The sequence below is a fragment of the Amborella trichopoda genome, chromosome 12 (assembly GCF_054954075.1).
Source record: "Amborella trichopoda isolate Santa Cruz 75 chromosome 12, AtrichopodaSantaCruz75HAP2 v2.0, whole genome shotgun sequence".
Lineage (NCBI taxonomy): Eukaryota > Viridiplantae > Streptophyta > Magnoliopsida > Amborellales > Amborellaceae > Amborella > Amborella trichopoda.
Window position 1 is genome coordinate 1,283,058 of NC_142347.1, and position 20,240 is coordinate 1,303,297.

General features: G+C 35.8%; 1 protein-coding gene across 15 annotated transcripts in view; it reads left to right on the forward strand.

Annotated features, from left to right (window-relative positions):
- LOC18427484 (inter-alpha-trypsin inhibitor heavy chain-like protein) overlaps positions 1-20,240 on the forward strand; it is a 47,449-nt gene that overhangs the window by 25,678 nt on the left and 1,531 nt on the right. For 4 of the 15 annotated variants that reach the window (XM_006836533.4, XM_088854037.1, XM_088854038.1 and 1 more), the window contains 6 exons: positions 120-279; positions 3,368-3,445; positions 9,841-9,941; positions 13,657-13,827; positions 15,322-15,396; positions 19,944-20,051. In XM_006836533.4, coding sequence (XP_006836596.1) covers positions 120-279; positions 3,368-3,445; positions 9,841-9,941; positions 13,657-13,827; positions 15,322-15,396; positions 19,944-20,051 — 693 coding nt within the window. Of the gene's footprint in view, positions 1-119; positions 280-3,367; positions 3,446-9,840; positions 9,942-13,656; positions 13,828-15,251; positions 15,397-19,943; positions 20,052-20,240 lie in introns of those variants that run through there. The other 11 variants (XM_020663161.2, XM_088854039.1, XM_020663162.2 and 8 more) reach the window with 9 other exon arrangements.

The window sequence follows — 20,240 nt, forward strand, 5'->3', positions numbered from 1 at the left end:
ACTATGGAGGTTTATGCTGAATCTATTTTTCCCCAAAAATTGAATGTGTGGTCCACGTGCTTTATTCTGATAGGAGAAGATCTATATGCATTATTCATTGTTTTGTCTTTTGTACTCAGGCCATGAAGATGTTATCCAAGGTTTCCCACACTTCTATTTGTTACATATTTCTTATTACTGACGGAGCCGTTAGAGATGAACGAAATATCTGTCATATAATGCAAACTTATTCAACAAATGAAGGATTTGTGTCCCCTCGAATTTGCACTTTCGGTGTAGGTAATTCTCTTAATTATTTATATCATTAACTTTTCTAGTAATTTTTTACTTACGAGTAAGACGTGGATTACTTGCTTGCTGAGGAATGCTCGGTGACTATTGATGTCCTCATACCATTGAGGGCCTACATATATTTGCAAATTGTTTAATGAATCCTATTCTCTATCCATTTAATTAAGTGAGGGCCTTTGGCATTTGCCTTGACACTTGTACGTGAATATTGTATTTACTGACTGCTGGAGTTAACGAAGACTGGCATTAAATTTTGATGGTTGATTATGGTTTTTCTTTTCCACATTCTTTAAATTTTCAATTACATGAGAAACTAAAGTGCAAGTTATCTATTGAAGTTAAACAAATTAGAATGGTTGAACAAGCACAAATAACCCATAGAACAGTTTGCTTAGAGTGCTTTCATCAATATTTCACCTAAAAAGACATAATGTAGAATATACCTAAACAGATGCCTACCATAAATACCTTTATTCCCTTGGACTGAAATTTGAATATTGTAACTACAGAAAAAAGATTTAAGTTATGCAGCCTTTCGCCCTAATCAATTATTTGATTCATCGCACTATTTATCCATGAAGACTTGCACATGTGTTGGAGGAGATCTTAGCGAGTTCTAGCACCTTAGGGATTTTTCATCATGTTCATAGAGAAGACAGTACTGAAGTAGATAGCTTGGCTTTGTAAGGCATGAGTGGCGGACTAAGTGTCTGGGATTGTTTATCTTTCTAGTTACTGTACCTTTGTTGTGTACCCCTTGTTTGACAAACTTACTCATTGGAGAAAGTATACTTCAAATCAACCCTTCCACTGAACTAACTTGTGGGTGTTCTTATCAATGTCTCCATGCGTTCTTATACCAACCACCAATTCCTGAAGTTTGAAACATTGTCAGTGACGATGTTAACTGAGCTACTCAAATATTTGAACTGTACTTTTCTAAGAAACAATTTAGATCTCCTATTTAACTCGTGTGCTGGAGCCAGGTTAACTAATGATGAAATGATTCATCCATCCAATTTGACCTACTGACGATGTTGGTGTCCAATATTCATATTTCATCTGCAATTGTTATTCTCTTCAAATGCTTTAGGGGGGGCATATTATCTCTTCACTCAAGGGACTTTTCTATTGACTTATAGGTTTGCCTTCTCTTGATCATCAATAGCAATAAACAAGAAGTCTGCTACTTGTAAGCTGTAATGTAATCATTAAAAACAAGCTATTCTTGCAAGCATCTAAATTATAGCACTTGTATTTTACAACTTCTTGGTTTATTCATTAATAATGACATGCATCAGATAATTGCGTGTTGTAGTTGAAAAAAAGGAATGCATAGTGAGCATTCAAATTTGTATAGAATGATCTAAAATAGTATGCCATGGGAATTTGTTAATATCATCTTCATCATCATCTGAGCCATATCCCGACTATTTGGGGTTGGCTACATGGATCATGTTCTATCATTCTACTTATCAAGGGTCATACCTCAGTCAGACTCTAAGTTACCATATCTCTTTTCACTACTTCCACCCATGTCTTTTGGGCCTTCCCGTTGCACTTTTAGAACCTTTCACTTGAACCAAACCATCTCTCCTAATCGGTTCCCTTTTAGGTCGATGCTCCACATGGCCACACTAACTAAGTTTGTTTTCCCTCATCTTATTGCCTACTGGAGTTACCCTTAAGTTCCTTCGGATGTATTCATTCCAAATTGTATCTTTTCTTGTTTTATCATTCATCCATCTCAACATCCTTATCTCATCGATAACTATTTTGTGGATATGTTGTTTCTTGACTGCCCAACATTCCATCCCATAAAGCATAGTTGGTCTTACAACTGTCCTATAGAACTTCTCCTTCAGTTTTATTGGCATACAATGGTTACATAAGACTCCAGAAGTAAATCTTCGCTTCATCCACCCGACTCTAATACTAGGCGTGAGCGTGACTTCTTTCTCAATCTTTCCATTCTCATGGAATATTGATGCAAGATATTGAAAATAATCTCTTTTAGGTGCTTCTTGGCCATCAATCTTAACTAATTCTTCATTTCTACTTTTATTATTTCTAAACATGTATTCCATATATTTTGTCTTTGTCTAGCTAATTTTAAAACCTTTTGATTCTACAGCATCCCTCTAAAGTTTTAACGTTGCGTTGATGTCGTTTGATCATCTTTAGTCTCATCATTCAAAGCTATGTCGTCCACAAGCAACATACACCACAATACCTCATCCTGTAGATATCTAATTAACTCGTCTATAACTAAAGCAAAGAGATATGGGCTCAACGCTGACCCCTAATGCAGGGCTACTTGTCTCTCCACTAGTTGTCCTCACAATAGTTACCACTCCTTTGTACATATCCCACACCATGTCAATATATCATTAGAGACACCTTTCTTGTCAACTACCAAATTCATTCTTTGGGAAACTGGCCACAATAGTTGACCTCCCTAGGATAAAACCGAACTGATTTTCTGATGCACTCGTTTTATGTTGTAGTCATAGCTCAATCACTCTCTCCCACATTGTTATAGTGTGGTTCATAAGCTTGATATGTTGATATTTCATACAACTCAGTATGTCTCTTTTGTTCTTGTAAATAACTACCATAGTATTTTTCTTCTATTCGTCTAGCATTTTATTTGTTCTTAAAATATTGAACAATTTGTTCAACCAAAATATCTCAGTCTCTCTCATGCACTTCCAAACCTCAATTGATATATAATTTGGTCTTAAAGCCTTTCCTATCTTCATCTTTCTCAAAGCTTCTTTCACTTTAGATATCCTAAACCTAAGAATGTATCTATGACCTCCAACCTCATTTATGTCAAACGTTCCTCCTAACGTTGCGCTCATAGAGTGGTTGCCCTTTAAATTTGTTATAATATGTAATACTAGATTTGGGACTTTTATAAAATCGACGATCACAAACAATAGGGAATGATTTTATTAATTGTTTATGACCTTTAAATTTATCTTTTGTGATCATTTTTTGCTTCTATATGAAGTTGTATTGCACATTTCATGCAGCTCTTTTCTCTTTCTTACTATGTTTTAAATGCTTTCAGGTGCTTATTGTAATCATTATTTCTTGAGAATGTTGGCAATGGTTGGCAGGGGTCACTATGATGCTGCTTATGGCACAAGTATGTTCCCCCATGTCTCTGATTCTGTATAAAATTGTCAAATTTATGGATATTCTTATGAGAGTGATTATTGACGGCTTAGTCCTCATTATATTTTATTTAAGTCTCTAGGGACTTACTCATCCTTCTACAAAGGGCATTCTTGTACAGTAAGTAAACATTTTATAACTGATACAAGTATATGAGAGGTGTTGGAGGTTAATATGACCTAAAATTACCCTCTCTTTCTTCCTCTCCCAACGTCCTCGTCCTTCATCATTTTATATCTCACTGAGCACTCGATCTATTCATATATTTTTGTCCTTTTTCTCCTCGTTTCATTATCTATTGTTGTATTTTAACTTGGTATCAGAGTAGGAAGCTTTGTGAGGTTTTTTGCCGTGTGAAGGTCTCCTAACCCTCAAGATGTGATTTAGTTGTGTGAAGGTCTCCTAAAGCTATATGGCCACAAACTCTAGATCTGAAGAAGAAAAAGGGGGTATGAAACCTTAGATCTGAGAAAAGATAAGGAATAGGAAAAAAAAACTAGTTTCACAGTTGTCTCCTCGAGTTTTTGAGGCAGGATTAGAAAACTTACATCTGCCTGACATGGTTCTATGATGTTAAAATCTGTTGTCGGACCGCTCATATGGATCAAATCATTGTTTATGAGTTGTGAAATTCAATTGTTTTTTGAGATCTCTTGTATGGATGATCCCAGACCCTTGTTCAAAGTATTTTTGAGTGGCTAGTTGTATTGGTTAACACATATCATTCATGGGATGTGTTGTGGCCAATATGTCTAGCTTGAGTGTAGTACTCCTGGTATTACCTCCCATATGGGTATCCATGGAGATAACCCCAGACTGCAGACTACTACTATCAAACTCAATTAAAAAATTATTTAGCGTGGTCCCAGTCTGCTAAAGTGTTCATCGATGGAAGGGGATAGTTGGGGTATATCAATGGTGAATTCGAAGAAATAGGTCGAGTACAGGAGAAGCAGAAAATTGAAAATCTTACCTTTATGTCTTGATTGTTTCACTCAATGCAGCCATCGACTAGTATGGGTTTTTTGTTTATTCCAACTGCACGAGAGATTTGGAACTCTGTATATCAAACTTATTCTCAAAGTAAGAATGTGGCTTGAGTGTATCAACCGAGGTAGGAAATTACCATCTTTGATGGGGGAGAAGTCTCTTGCTGAACGTCTTTCATGACTTCTTAATATGTGGGAGAAGTCAGACCACTATCAGATGTTTAAATCATCCTATAAGGAAGATGGTGAGAAATACAAAGAGTTCGTGGAACAAAATCGCTTTTTGAGTTCTTGACAGGTTTGAACCCAGAGTTTGTATTAGCCAGGGTTTAAATATTCAATAGGGATAACCTTCGTCGCTTAACCAAGTGTATTCCTTTGTTCAAAGTGAAGAGAGCCAAGGAGTTGATAGATTTGCTCGTACTTCTGACTCCTTTCCTCTTAAAAACAATACGGGGGTTGGGACTCAAAAATTTGGAAAAGGAGAGCCTAATCAAGGTGGTAAAAGTAAGCTAAGATGTAACCATCGTGGTAGATCTAGTCATCTCAAAGAAACTTGTTGGGCATCCAGCTAAATTCAACTGTCAAGGTCAATTTAATGCTCACAATGCTTCATCCACTGGGAATTTAACTGCTGCAAGTACAGATCAACCATCACAATCCTCAATATCTACTTCAAAGGAGATATACTAGTCTGTAAAGAGGAGAATGAAAGCCTTCGCAGGCGGTTCGCATATATAGAAGGCCATCCACTATCAGTACTTTATTCTTTGCATACTCGTGCTTCTACAAATCATATCTCCCTTACTCCATTTGGACAATTATGGATTACTGATTCAGGAGCACCAAACTACATTACTGGTTTGTCTTCCTTATTTTTTTCTTATTCCCTTTATCCTGGTTGAGACAAAGTCAAGATTGGTGATGGGTCTTTTTATAGCTTGAAAAGGAACTATGAATGTTTCTCCTAAAATGTCATTGTAATCACTTCTTCATGTTTCCATCTTTGCTACAAACTTAGTATTTGTCAATAAGATAGCAATCTTGGTCTTTTTATCGCTTGACAAGGAACTATGAATGTTTCTCCTAAAATTTCATTGTCATCACTTCTTCATGTTCCCATCTTTGCTACAAATTTAGTATTTGTCAGTAAGATTACCAAAAGTCGGAATTGTAGTATGACTTTCTTTCCTTCTCACTGTGTCTTTTAGGATCTAGATACAAGAGATGATTGGCAGTGGTCATGAAACTTGTAGTCACTACATTCTTGAGTCAGCATCAACTACCTCACAAGCCCTACAATCCACTTCTAGTGGTAATAAATATCGGATTTGGCAGTGGCATCTCTGAGCCCTACAATCCACTTCTAGTGTTAATAAATATCGGATTTGGCAGTGGCATCTCTGACTTGGTCATTTGCCTTTTCAATCTTTAAAAGTTTTGTTTCCTGAGGTTTATTTTTACTAGTGTGTCTGAGTTTCAATGTGGGGTCTGTGAACTGTCAAAACATTTTAGAAACTTCTATTTACCTAGTAACAATAAAATCAAGGTTCCTTTTGCTATTGTTCATTCTGATGCTTGGGATCCTTCTCCTGTTAAATCTTGTTTTGGTCATCAGTATTTTATTTCTTTTGTGGATGATTACTCTCGATATACTTGGATCTACCTTGTGAAAATCAAAGATGAAGTTCCACATATCTTTAAGGTCTTTTATAAGATGATTTGAACTCAACTCGCTACTGAAATTAAGGTACTTCGATCTGACCAAGGTGGGGAATATTGTAATGGAGAGCTACAATCCTACTTGGAAAAGCATGGGATGGAATATCAAAATCCTTGCACCTATACACCATTACAAAATAGTAGAGCTGAAAGAAAGAATAGACATCTTTAGAAGTGGATCGTTCTCTTCTCGAGTATGAATGTACCAAAGAAATTGGGGTCCAATATTCTGCCTACTGCATCTTATTTTAGTAGTTGAATGCCATCTCGTGTTTTAGACTACAAGTCTCCATACAAGCTTCTCTTTCCTAATCATCCACTATTTAGTATTCCTCCTGACATCTTTGGCTGTGGTTGCTTTGCTCATGTTTTGGGTCCGTATTGTACAAAATTGGATCCCAGATCAGTAAACTGTATTTTCCTTGGTTATCTTCTTCGCAAAAAGGTTACAAATGCTATGAGATTCAGTATTTGGGAAAAGTTTTGTCTTGATGGATGTAACCTTTTTTGAGTTCACTCCTTTCTTCCTACCTCTCTTCATGGGGGAGAATGGTGTGGAAGAGAGGTCCTCTGTTCCTCTTTCTATCCCTATTGTTTCTGAATTTGGAACCTAGGATGACAGTGGGGGGCATTTTCATGGTGCTGAAAAGAAAGAACTGAAAGTCTATACTCAGCAGAAACAAAAGGAAGTGGAGACCACCATAGCTGACATGCCTTTTGTATTCCTGCAATCCAGGTAATATTCCCAAACCCCAGTGTGCTGATTCGGATCTGCCCATTGCTATTTGCTGAACTAGACAAAGTTGCATAGCACACCCAATTAGCAATTTTATTTCCTATGAGTCCTTGTCTCCTTCTTATCATGCTTTCGAATCTTTTGTGCTTCTTGTTTCTATTCATTCTAGTGTTATAGAAGCCTTACTCACCCAAAAAAATAGTGTTATAGAAGCCTTAGCTCATCTCAAGTGAAAAGAGGCTATGCGCCAGGAGATGAGGGGGCTAATGAAGAAGGGTACTTGGGACCTGGTAGATCCTCTTAAAGAGAAGAAGATAGTTGATTACAAATGGGTTTACATTGTAAAACACAAGGCTCATGGTAGAACTGCCAGATACAAGGCATGGTTAGGTGCTAAGGGGTTTACTCGAACTTATGGAATAGACAATTGAGAGTTCTTCGCTTCTGTTGCCAAAATGAATCCTATTTGGGTCTTTTTATCTCTAACAGCTAATATAGAGTGATTGTTGCACCAACTAGATGTCAGGACTGCATTCCTTCATGGGGATTTGCAGGAAGAACTGTACATGTTAACTCCACCTGGATTTAAGGCTCTTGGAAAATGAAGGAAAAGTGTGTAGATTGAAAAAGGCCATTTAAGGATTAAATCTGTCTCCTGAGCATGGTTTGAAAGATTTAATGGTGGTGTCCAAAGACATGGATATGGTCGGAGTCATGGTGATTGTACTCCGGTTTAAATACACTAGCATCAGTACCACCGCCCTAATTGTGTATCTGGATGATATTGTTGTAATATGGAATTGTCTTAAAGAAATTCAACAACTCAAGAGCTTTCGAGCGAGGGAATTTGAGATTGAAGATCTTGGTCCATCGAAGTATTTTCTTGGATAGTGGTTGCTAGGTTTAAGAGAGGAATCTGTCTCTCTCAAAGAAGTATGTGTTGGATGTCAAAGGGAAGCTTGGGGCAAAACCTGCTGATACCCTATGGAACAAAATCACAAGCTCGAGGACCAAAAGGGTGCCAAAAGGGTGAAGCACATAAAGATGTAGGTATGTTCCAAGGGTTGGTGGCTAGATTGATGTATCTTTCACTTATGGGTCCAGATACTGCACATGCTATGAACATGATTAGTCAGTTCATGATGCCCCTAGAACTATTCTTGTCGAAGCTGCTTACAGAGTTCTTAGATATTAAAAACATCACCAGTTAGAGGATTGCTGTTTGCAAATGATGGGCACCTAAGAGTTGAGGCTTATAAGACGCAGATTGGGCTGGCTGTATTATGAACCGAAGATCTACATCAGACTGCTCTCTAGTTAGGGGTAACCTTGTGACTTTGCGGAATGAAAACCAATCAGTTGTAACCTGGTCAAGTGCTGAAGCAGAGTATTATCCCATGACTCATGGTGCATTTCAATTGTTGTGGTAAAAAATCTTGTTGTGAGAACTTGGTTTTCCTGTGAAGGGATCAATGTCCTTATTCTGTGATAATAAGGCAGCTATTTGTATAGCTCACAATCCTTTGCAGCATGATTGGACCAAGTATATTGAGATAGACCAACATTTTATTCGAGAAAGAGTTGCTACCAGAGAAATGTATCTTCCTTTTGTGAAGACAGAAGAATTTCTATAAGTATTCTACGAAGGTTGTTAGTAAACATCAACTACAAATTATCTTAAGCAAGTTGGGCATAATTGATATCTATGCACCATCTTGAGGTGGAGTATTGTGAGAGTGATTGTTGAAGGCTCAGTCCTCATTACATTGTATTTTAATCTCTCCACAAAAGGACATTCTTGTACAGTATGTAAATCTTTCAAAACTGATATTTTATATATGAGAGAGCTTGGAGGTCAGTATAACCTAACATCACCCTCTCTTTACCTCTCTCAATGTCCTATTCCTTTCTCACTCTCTCTCACTGAGCACTCGATCTTTTCATCTATTTTCTTCCGTTTTTCTCCTCGTTTCATTATTTACTTCTATATTTTAACTGATTTATAATACAAGGAAGTTAGTTTATCTAATGCAATAGTTAGCTTTAGTTGTGAATTTATCGATAAAAAAAAGCACAGTGATTCTGATTTGGAATTCAATGGCTTAGTGTGCAGTATTCTAGTGTAGTTACAAGTAACTTGGACACTTTGTGCAAGTCTGGACAGAACATCCTTCCTTTCTAGTGGAGCTTAATTTAGTCTTTATATCATGTGGTATTAATTGAATTTTTTTGTTTGGTTAAGTATGTCAATGATCATCTAGACTTTGGCCTCACTGAGAGTATGGCCTTTAATAGAGCAAAATGGCGGACCAGGATTCGTGTAGCCGATCTCAATTAATTGGGAAAAGGCTATAGTGATGATGATGATGTCCATGATCATCTAATTCTTTTTTAACATTTTCATTGTCTCTATCATAAGGACTTCAGTTGGTGGATTTGCTAAGTCAATGTGCAATGTCAATGATCATCTAATTCTTTCTTAACACTTTCATTGTCTCTATCATAAGGACTTCAGTTGGTGGATTTGCTAAGTCAATGTGCACCTCCCTCTATAAGGCATTTGGACAGTGAAATTTTCAGGACACCTTAGTATGGACATCCTTTTCTGGTATTCCTTTTCTAGTGTAGGTTTAGTGTTATTCATACATTTCATGGCTCTAATGGCCTTATGCAGACTAATAAATAATTCTTTTTTTTAGCAAAAGTGGAAACTGTCCATGCAGATATTGTTAGCTTATGTTTTTCAATTGCCTCATCTGTACTTAAGAAGGATCCTGATATAGCAAGTGATGAAAATTTGTTTCACAACTTTAAGTAGCGACGACCTTTTTATAAATGTGTGCTATCATTACATATGCAATTTATTAAGGAAGATTATCTTGATTATGACATTTATGACGGACTTTCTTTGTTGTCCAGAGTCAATTGATTCCCGGATGCAGAAACTGTTCACAACAGCTTTCTGTACTCAACTTACCAACATATCCGTTATTGAAACAAATGATCTAAATACAGTGGAGGTATCTTTTCCTTCCCTTTTGCTTTCCTTCTGCTAATTTCAATAAACTTCCAATGGGGTAATATATAATGGAGATTCTTTCTGTTTAATGAAAGGTAATAGTGATTTGGATCCTAAGAACCATGGAGAATCTAAGAGACTTGAATTTGAGTTGCAGTATCCTCTAGCCAGTTCTATATGGAGGATCTTTTATATGCAATATATAGGAATGAATAGTAAAGAGTTCTTGGTAAACTCAAATCAAAATTGCTGAAAATGAGTGTCAATGAATGAAGCAAGATAGTTATATAACTAAATAAGGTCAAAAGAACCAAATTATTGTTATGGTATGAAATGTCTAAAATACCCCTAATGACATAGTGTCCTAGATATAGCGTATTATAAAAATATGAAATAGTTATTTATAGTTGATGTTTTGATTTTTAATATCTGGATCACGTGGTGTTTGAATTTCCCAAGGAATGTTGAAACTCCATGTGTCAAATACCAGTTAGTGGTGTAAGTAGTTGGTTAAACCCTAAAAAGAAGTAGATTGAGAAAATCAGGGCAGTTGATGTTTTGATTTTTAATATCTGGAGCACGAGGTGTTTGAAATTTCCCAAGGAACGTTGAAACTCCATGTGTTAGATATCAGTTTGTGGTGTAAGTTGTTGGTTAAACCCTAAACAGAAGTAGATTGTGAAAATTAGAGCAAAGTGGGTTACATTCATACACCCTAGAGAACGAATCTAAAGGATCTACTTGTTCGTTTCCTAGAAATGCTCACTTTGATTTTGTAAAGACAATAATAATGTGTGAGATTCATATTTACATGCAAATACAAGTACTCAATATGCGTACATGCAATTTACCAAACCTATGCTTGCTGAAAATTCAGTTTGTGGACATTAACTCATGCTGAACAATACGCATAAAGAATGCAGTGAATATGTTCTTGAAAACATTTCTCATGGAAGCATCAAATATTTGAAAAAGGTTCCCCCAAGAAATTCCAGCATGATGTATTTCCACATAAAATCAGAGTCTCGCAATACACACGTCAATGAAATATAAGTTCAGCATGCTACGCAAAACTATTTTTTGCATGTGCATTCATCCTTAGCATGACATCATTAATATAAATCATAATCTCATATTATAAAATTGTATTGAGTCTAGAAAAATAAATGAGATAAGTTCCAACAACTTGGTATTTTATTATGAAAGGCCTAATTTATCAATTAATACTGCTAAAATTAGATTTTTACATATAATATGAAATCTACATGATTATAACTAATTTATTTTCTCATGTAATGCCTAAAATTAAATTTAGGGGTTCCCAGACCAAGGATTAAAACCAGATTAACCAATCTCAATGAGATTTGGTTTTAAATTCACAAGTAGAAACAAATCAGGACCGAAACAGAAATACTTCAACTGATCAGTACCACAACTGTCTCATTTAACTTTTTCATTCTTTTTTAATTATTCAAATTCAAAGATATAAAAATGACTCTATTTTACCGTTAATGGAAATTTATTGGATCTAGTCCCTATGGTTTGGCACAAGTGCCCTTGGCCTGATGTTGTAACACTTGCTATTTATGGTATGTACCTCCTATTTATGGTAAGTCTGATTTTATCAAAACCAGGAAGTAAAAAACTTCAATTATGTGCACTCAATGTCATATTCAATTGAGATGCTGGACTTGTGCTTTTGGGAGCTGAGGTTTTGGTCTTTCATCACGTTTGCAATTGGCACTTAAGGCCGTGCCTCATTCATCTCTTGGATGGCTCTAACTTGTATGAGGATTGAGAGAGGTTTGTGGCATCTCCCAATAAGCCATAAAAGACCTAAAGATAACAAGTGTCCCTGGCCTTTTGAGAAAAGACACCCCTACCCAAAATAATTTTCTCTGTTTAATCTCTCTAATCTTAATCAGGATCCACCACCAGTCCCCAGATCTCGCAAGACTTAATCTAAGACTTCCTGGCAACCTGCCATAATGGTCCCACCACCATGCCCCATTCTTGTCATTGACAATTCCACAAATGAAAAGTGGATATCCTTCAGTGTACGTGTCCACACATAAATGCAAAGGGCTTCTTGCAATCTCATTCCCCCAAACATGATTTGCAGGATTCTTAGGTTAACTCACCAATTCCAAAAATACACCCTCCAGAAGCCCTAAAAACCCTAAACCAAATACCAAAAATAGCCATGGTGTCATAAAAATCTGTAAAAATAAATAAAATCCATTAAATCCCAAAAAATTGCAATAAACATGAGAAGAACAATTTTTAACAAATTAGAGAACACTACCACCACAGTGAAATTATGGGAATACCTTTCATAAGTAAAATATGTTTTGAAAACGTTTTGGCTTTTTGACATGGGTATGACTAACTTGACTCTTCAATTAAACTGTTCTGAAGATTGGCAGACTTAGATGGACTGATGTACATGTTCTTTTCACACTGTAGGGACATATGATGCATGCCTGTTTTCAGACTATGCATATTAAGCATCCAAGCATGTGGCATCGTGTTTTGTTCGAGTCTCAATTCTGCAAATCCCAACAATTCAAGTTCTTTATTACCCAATTCCTTCATCTATCACACTATGCAATCTGTGGGCTTTGAGCATGAAATCATAGTAAATGGTCTAATCTTCCTGCTAGATACCTAGACATAGAGTCGGGTTCTAAAAATAGTGCCAGGCATTAGTGGCTGGTACTGCATGTACCTAGTATGCTAGTGGGGAGCTCTTTTCAGGAGTAATCCCCACTCTAGCCCGTGGTCATATCTGCCGGCATGTGTGAGTAGCATGTATCACGCAATTGAGTCCTAGACTCAGCATGAGGGCCTCACATCTGCCTCCTCAAGGCACCAGATTGCATGTGGGATCAACTGCAGAAAGCTGTCAACCACAGAATTGATCAGCAGTCCGAGGAAAATGTGTTAAAAATGATATATACTGGTCAGTCCCTACGTCCCATTCCATACACTAGAACTCGGTCCAACACCAGCTATGCATAACCATCGAATAAAGATGCACATCTACAACTGCAAACATTCATGTATAGCACGAGTAACATGAAAGGAGACAATTTATCATAATTAATTTTGACTAGTCCAAAATTGCGATTAATCATGCTTTGACAAAGTGAAATGTAAATAGTCTCTTTAAATTCCGTTTCTTACCTCATTTTTTACAACTGCATTCACGATTTTCTCTAGAAAAGGTTCACACTCACATTTGAAGACAACACTTTGAAAAGGATGAGAACTAAGAGTCCCATACAATCATTCACCTGTGTTGCATAATTTTCTGGAAGAACTGTCTCCTGAATGATCCAGTTTTTAGTTGTTCTCAGGATTGAGAGAACTTACATTGCAAGTAGAGGATATGTTCCCAGGGTACTCGTGAGTCCAGAATTCACTTATTTTAAGCTGGAATTGTGGTTTATTTCTAGGTTCCAGTCCAATCATATGGTCAGCTTTCCTAATCCCAAAGTTGCTACTACTTAGGAAACGGATTTGAATCATGTATCGAAATTGAGTCATCAGGTCAGGACATGCATTGAAAACCGGCTAAAATATTTTGCATGAGTTTCATCTTTGTTACATATGTGTTTACGTTATGTTGCACGGTCAGTCATATTATCTTGATCCACTGTTTTCACGCATTATGTATTATGTAACTCATTATCTCTGCATTGGTTTCTTGTTAGGTGTACCCATGCCCTATTCCAGATCTTTCATCCAGGTGTCCCCGGGTTATTTTTGGCAGATTTCATGGGAAATTTCCAGATTCTCTCAAACTTACAGGTTCCTTGCCTGGTTGGACCAATTTGAATATTGATGTGAAGGTTCAGAGATTAGAGAACATTCCTTTTGTTAAAGTAAGATGTCAAGGTTTTAAGATCTCAGTTATACTCATTCTGAGTATCAGTAGTCTTCCTTAGATATTTCCTATTTACATGCAAAATCTGATTCACAATCTGTACTACACAAAGAAAAGTATATGTTGCTTATCTCTTTAGGAACTTGCTTGCAGTTCGAAATTTGAAATTTCATCCGTAGGGCTGATGATGTTTTGATATTCTGTTTTTGATATATCTGTTGTTGGTGGCTGCCAATCAGTCATTCATAATATGAAATTGTAAAATTATTGTTTGAGTTTTTTAATATAGACTAGGTTATTCTTATTTTTGTCAGAGGTGTTGTGTCATAAACTTGTTAGCCTCATTTTATAAAAATAAATTCCAGAAAATAGGAAGGAAAATCTCAATGAAATAGATAAAAGTGTAAAAGTAGGAAAATATATTCATGTACTAGGTCCAAACTACTATTAAATCAATAGCACATTACTACAATTTTGTTTAATTAACATTTACCTAAGTCTCCCCAAAACAGTATCATATAAGCATATACTTTGAACTTCAAAACTAGAAACAAAACCAAACATTGACATCTTGAACTTGGAATTGATATCATAACACAGAGTTGAATATTTCTAGTAAAAAATTCATAAGAACTTTAATTTGTGTCAACTTTTAAAGCATCGCTGATGATTACTAATTCACAACAACTTATATCCTTACATTAGAGGATCATGGGAACTAGTGGAAAAGGACATATATATGAAGGATATAATGTGATATGCAAGGGAAAACTAATAAATAGACTTTTATATCTGTCTTAGTATTCATATGCAATAATTGACATTGCCATATGCATATTTGTAATGTTACATTGTTAATAAATATAAGGAGATCCAAAACCTAAGTTTGTCTTGGACAATCCATTGTTCATTCACCCATTCTGCTTCTCTAGTCATGCATGTCATCTTCCCTTATTTCCTTGAATAATTTTCATCTCAGACAAAGAGGGCTTGTAAAATGGCTCTAACTGCGGCTTATCTAACTTTTCCTTGTTGGAAGAATAGTTCTTGCATGAATTGAAGTGCAATATATACATGTGGAATCAGCCCATCACCAATGCTGGCCTAGTCACTCAGAAAAAAGTCCTATGAATAAGTGATCACAAATATATTCAGGGAAAAAAATATTAGGTGTGTTTATGGTTGATGGGAAAAATCATAGTCTATTATTCCAAATACTTCCCTTATAATCTCTCTTGGATGTTTTATTTTTGTCTAAAATTTAGACAGTTAACATATTCAAAAAAAGTATTCCAAATGCTTCCCTTTATAGATTGCAAATATCTGGGGTATTTAAGTTAGGGTTTTTCCTTCTCCCTACCATATACATGAGAAATGCTATTCTGATATAATTGGTGATTGTGAATTCATCTGTTTTTGTAGCGGTGGAGACTCTGTGATTTAATGCTAAATTGCATATAGGCTATATTAATTCTTTGGCATTCTCTGCCAGATGCTTGCTAAACAACACATTGATCTTCTCACAGCCCAAGCTTGGTTCCATGAAGACAAACACCTAGAGGAGCAGGTTAGGTGCAACTTAAATTCACAATACAAGTTTCTTACCAATAGTACAAAATAATCTTTAGTGAATACTGATATAGATGATCTTCAGTTTTTGTTTACATAATCATTTGCATATCTTTCTTATGCATTACGGATAAGATATTCAATTTCTCTAGCAGTGAGAAAGGTATAACGTCCAAATATACAAATGCACACAAGCAACTCATATGAATCCTGCGTTCATCTTTTTTTTTCTCATAAAATGGCAGTTGAAGACAGTTGCATATGGTTATTTCTTTAGTGGAATACTGGATCACTGTTTAATTATTGGCATTTTGAGTTTTGACACAAATGACCATGGAGTTGAAATTGAAGGCCAAAATTTCCTGCTTATATCGAAGTCCTCTGAGCCAAACTCATTCACATTTCTAGAACTCATTGCCCTATCATTTAGGTTTGGCACTAACTTTTGTGAGCAACTGTTGTTTGCTTACGACTTAGCTAAGTTCTTTCTGATGGAAACGAGATAGCTCTTGGTGAGGCTCCCCACTCTATTAAAAAATCTGCATTACATTTACCAAGTGCCTGATTCTCAGAACCAAGAAAGGGGATAGATATTATTGTGTTGTCCAAGCTAAGTTAGTCGTATCATGACTAGGTGACATCAGGTCATGTTATGGTCAAGTAAATAGACACTCTACAGTATGCGTGGATGTGGTAAAATGCTGGATGCATTATGCAATCATGGATTGGCCAGGGTTTCTGTTTTCAAGGAAGCAGCATGATCTAGACCTACTAGGTGCTCACTTGTAGGGATAATGGTTAATGTATTTCTTTATTCAAAAGCAATTCTTATGCAAAAAATAGCCATTTGAATTCCTGGGTAATACTTCAGATTTCTCGAATCCTTATTCTCGCAGTTTGCTTTCAAACTTGATGTAAATAGTGATATGATATATTCCTTCTCCATGACAATGATATCATCAACACACAACACAAGATGTGCAAGAGCTAACTTGCATGTGTTTGGTACATTTTGGTGCAAATGTAAGCTGGTCTGATAAATTAAACCTGCTTTGCCATATTATATTGCCCACCAATAAATGACTTTATGATGCAGTAGACAAGTTACTCATTTCTACTAAGGAAAGGCATTTGTAATGCATGATACTTTTTATTGTGTCATTTTTGTACAAGTGAGTTAAGATATCTGGAAAGCCTGAATGAATTGAGCCACATTATTCCTAGGGTATGATGTGGCAGGAAATATTTAAAAGTATATCTTCAGATGTAGTGATTTGTGGAAAAGAGGTAGGAAGAGCAGGTTAAACTTTTGGAATGTATATTGGATATTGAGATGAATGGTTGCAGAGTTCACAAGTGGTGCCTATACGTGTGTTGTTAGTCTTAGGAACCAAAGGTTTTGGAAGTATAAAGATACTAGAGAATTTTCTTTTTCGAGGGTGGGATATCCAAAGCTTGCATATTCGCTAAGAACAGGTATTTTTTGTACATTTTTATATGCAATCATGCCAAATCCAACCCAAAGTACTACATTACTACAAAAAATACACAACCCATAACCAATTAACCTAACCATAATCCATACCAATCCATAGCCTTAATTCATAATTCCATATTATTTAGTAATCCATAGTAACCAAACCAAAGTATATCCATACACTCTATATTCCATAAACATAAACCATAGTACCATACTACCTTATACACATTTGATACAACTATGGGTACATGTAAATAACAAATTAAAACATTATAAAATATTAAAATCCCCGTAATCTAAACCAAAGGACTAGCACAACCAAAAATACAATACAGTCAATCAATAATCCATATATACAGTTAACACTTTCAAAAAAAGAAAAAATCCATAGTCCATACTCCATGCACATAAGAGGAGGAAATAAGAAAAAAAAATTTAGACTTGAAGACTCAATAATCTTCAGGTCATTAGAAAAAGTGGGGGCAACCTAATCATATGCATCGGATGTTGACTCCATCACCATGGGAATCATCTCCCTCTTCAATATAAAGCTCGTTCTTAAACTTTCTTACAAGGGGAAACATACCCCATAATTACCATCAGGATGTTTCTTGAACCAGTTTATTACCCCTTAGTATATTTTTTATAATAGTTACACCTTATGCAATTTTTATCCTACAGATTCAGGTTATAACCATATTTTCAACTCAGATTACCACTTCTAGTGGAACCTGAAGAAGACATCGAAATAACAAAAAAGTATCAAATACAAAGATTTTTTATTAACCTTTATGCTCGATTTTCAATCTTCCATGTTTGAGATGTTTGGCAATCTCAAAAGCTCTCTAATAACCCCTTAATGAGCTTCCTAATAGATAAAATTGAATGCAAAACAAAAGGATAATGTTTGGATCAATTTTTTGAAGCTTCAAATTCGAAGTTAAATCCAACCAATGTTGAGATTTGAAAAAAGTTTTGGTTTTTTTTTTTGCTGTATTTAGAGGAAAAAGATGAGATTAGGGGTTTAGAAAATGCCCTCCTTCCCCTTATTTGGGGAGAAAAATTACTGGAAATACTCCCACATGAAGGGCATTTCCACCCTTAGGCGAATGCAGTCTATGTGCACTGCTTAGGCCTAGGCAGTGGGCACCTGCCTCCCTGGGTGGGCATCCAAGGACACCCCTTCTAGAAGGCCCGCCCAAGCCTGGGAAAGGCGTTGAGCCCCCCTGGCTTGCCTAGGCATTGGGCTGGCTACTCTTTAGAACATTGATTCTTTACTTTTCATGGAGGGGATATATGACATTTCTTCTCATCATGTGGCCTCTACACCACAAATTACTTTCCAAACTATTGTTATCTGTATCTCTTGGTTAATCAGATATTGGCTGTCTAATTAGCATTGCACATTGAGAATGATTTTTTTCCTAGATCTTTATGGCATTTCTCTAGTAGATACTCTCCCAGAATGGCCTTCTGGCGTACTAATAAAAGAGGACATGATATTTAGAAGATCGTCCTAGGTCATCTTCCGGTTTAGCGAGACGAAAGTTGGATATTTCCAAGTGAGATACTTTGTAGGATAAGCTTTTCAAGTGACTTTCTTGAGTTGATTTACACTCAAAACCATGATTACTGAAATGTCAATGACTTGTTCCTATTTGCATTCTTGAGCCACATTTAGTGGATGAACACGTGGCATCAACTAGAAGATAAGTCTATAGGAAAAGATAGTTTAGGAAAGGTACCAATTGTAGAGAGACATTTAGGGTAAGGTATCCCTATAAATTTTCCAAACTCATATATTTTTATATGATTCCCTAGAAAATCGTTAACCAAGTCTCCGAAGTGTAACAAGAATGGCTCTTCTCAAACCGGATCTCCATAACCCAATTGAGTTTTCTAAGGAGACACTCTCAATTTCTAAATTACTTTTTTCAAGTTACAACTCCTATCCTTTCCTGCATTCTCTCCTTATATCCTCTACTTCCCTTCCTATTTTCCTTGCACATTTGTTTTAAGCCTGCTGTAATTTGATTTCCAACATTCGTGCTTAGTTTCATATTTGTATCCAACTTTCTACTTTTCTATTCTGTGTTTTAAATTTTGTGCCATATTTTACTAAAATACCTAGATTATTCTTTTTTGGGTTATAAGCCCATTTTCATTTTCATCTCGTTATATTCTCCATGCACAATGCAGAGTAACTAAATACAAATTAATCATCATCATCATCATCATAGCCTTTTCCCAATTAATTGGGGTCGCCATTATGCTCTATTTAGGGCCATACCCTCAGTGAGGAACTAAATATAGATTGTTGGTCGGTAATTAAGAAAAGCATATAAATTAATGACTAGTTAAATACATATTAATTAAAAACAAATTACTATTGAAATTTCCTTATTAATTAAAAACAAATTACTATTGAAGTTTCCTTTCTTCTTGCAAGTTCTCCAAAAGTTAATCCATATCTCCAAAACCCAATAGAGTTTTATAGGGGGCAATTTCTAAATTTCTCAAGTTGAACTACTATCACTTCCTACATTCTGTGTATTCTCTACTTCCCTTCCTCCTCTTACACAATTTTTTTTCTTTATTTGCCTTTTTAAATTCATTTCCAACATTCATACTTAGTATTTTTTTTTAGTCCTCTAGGAATTGGGCTTGGGCTATTTACCCCATTAAAACATAAATAAAAAGGGAATTCGGCTTGGGCTTGGGCTTGTGATTGATTGGTTAGCAGCTGAGATTAGCAGAGCTACTGAGGTTAGTAGAGCTATATCTCAAGTTTGATTCTTATTGCAAAAAAAGACTTTCCTATTTTTCTATTTTTACATTTTGATTTTTTTCCATATTTTACTTCAATATCTTGATTCTTTTCTGGGTTACACGCCCTTCTGTGCATCTATTTGGGTTCATATGTATCTATTCATATTCTCAATGTACGACACAAAGTAATTAAACACAAAGTCTAGTTGATAATTAACCAAAGCACATAATTAGTGCCTAGATAAATATAGAGCGATTAAAACTAATTTCAATTGAAATCTCCTTTCTTCTTGCAGGTTGTGAAAATGAGCATGCACACTGGCATTCCATCAGAATTCACTCACATGGTTCTTTTCCAGACAGAGAGAGAAAAACACTCCTCTCTTGTGCATGAACTAAAGCTGGTAAGCATCTCTCTCTCTCTCTCTCTCTCTCTCTCTCTCTTGTCTAAAACTGAACATTTTTTAAAAAGAGTAAGAATCTGTCTAAATGTGAGCAGTATACATTGAAACTCTTTCTGATAACCTATGTTTTTCAACTCGGCCATAACCTTAGATGAGTAACTTTTGCAAAGTTCAAGTAGACTCTACCAA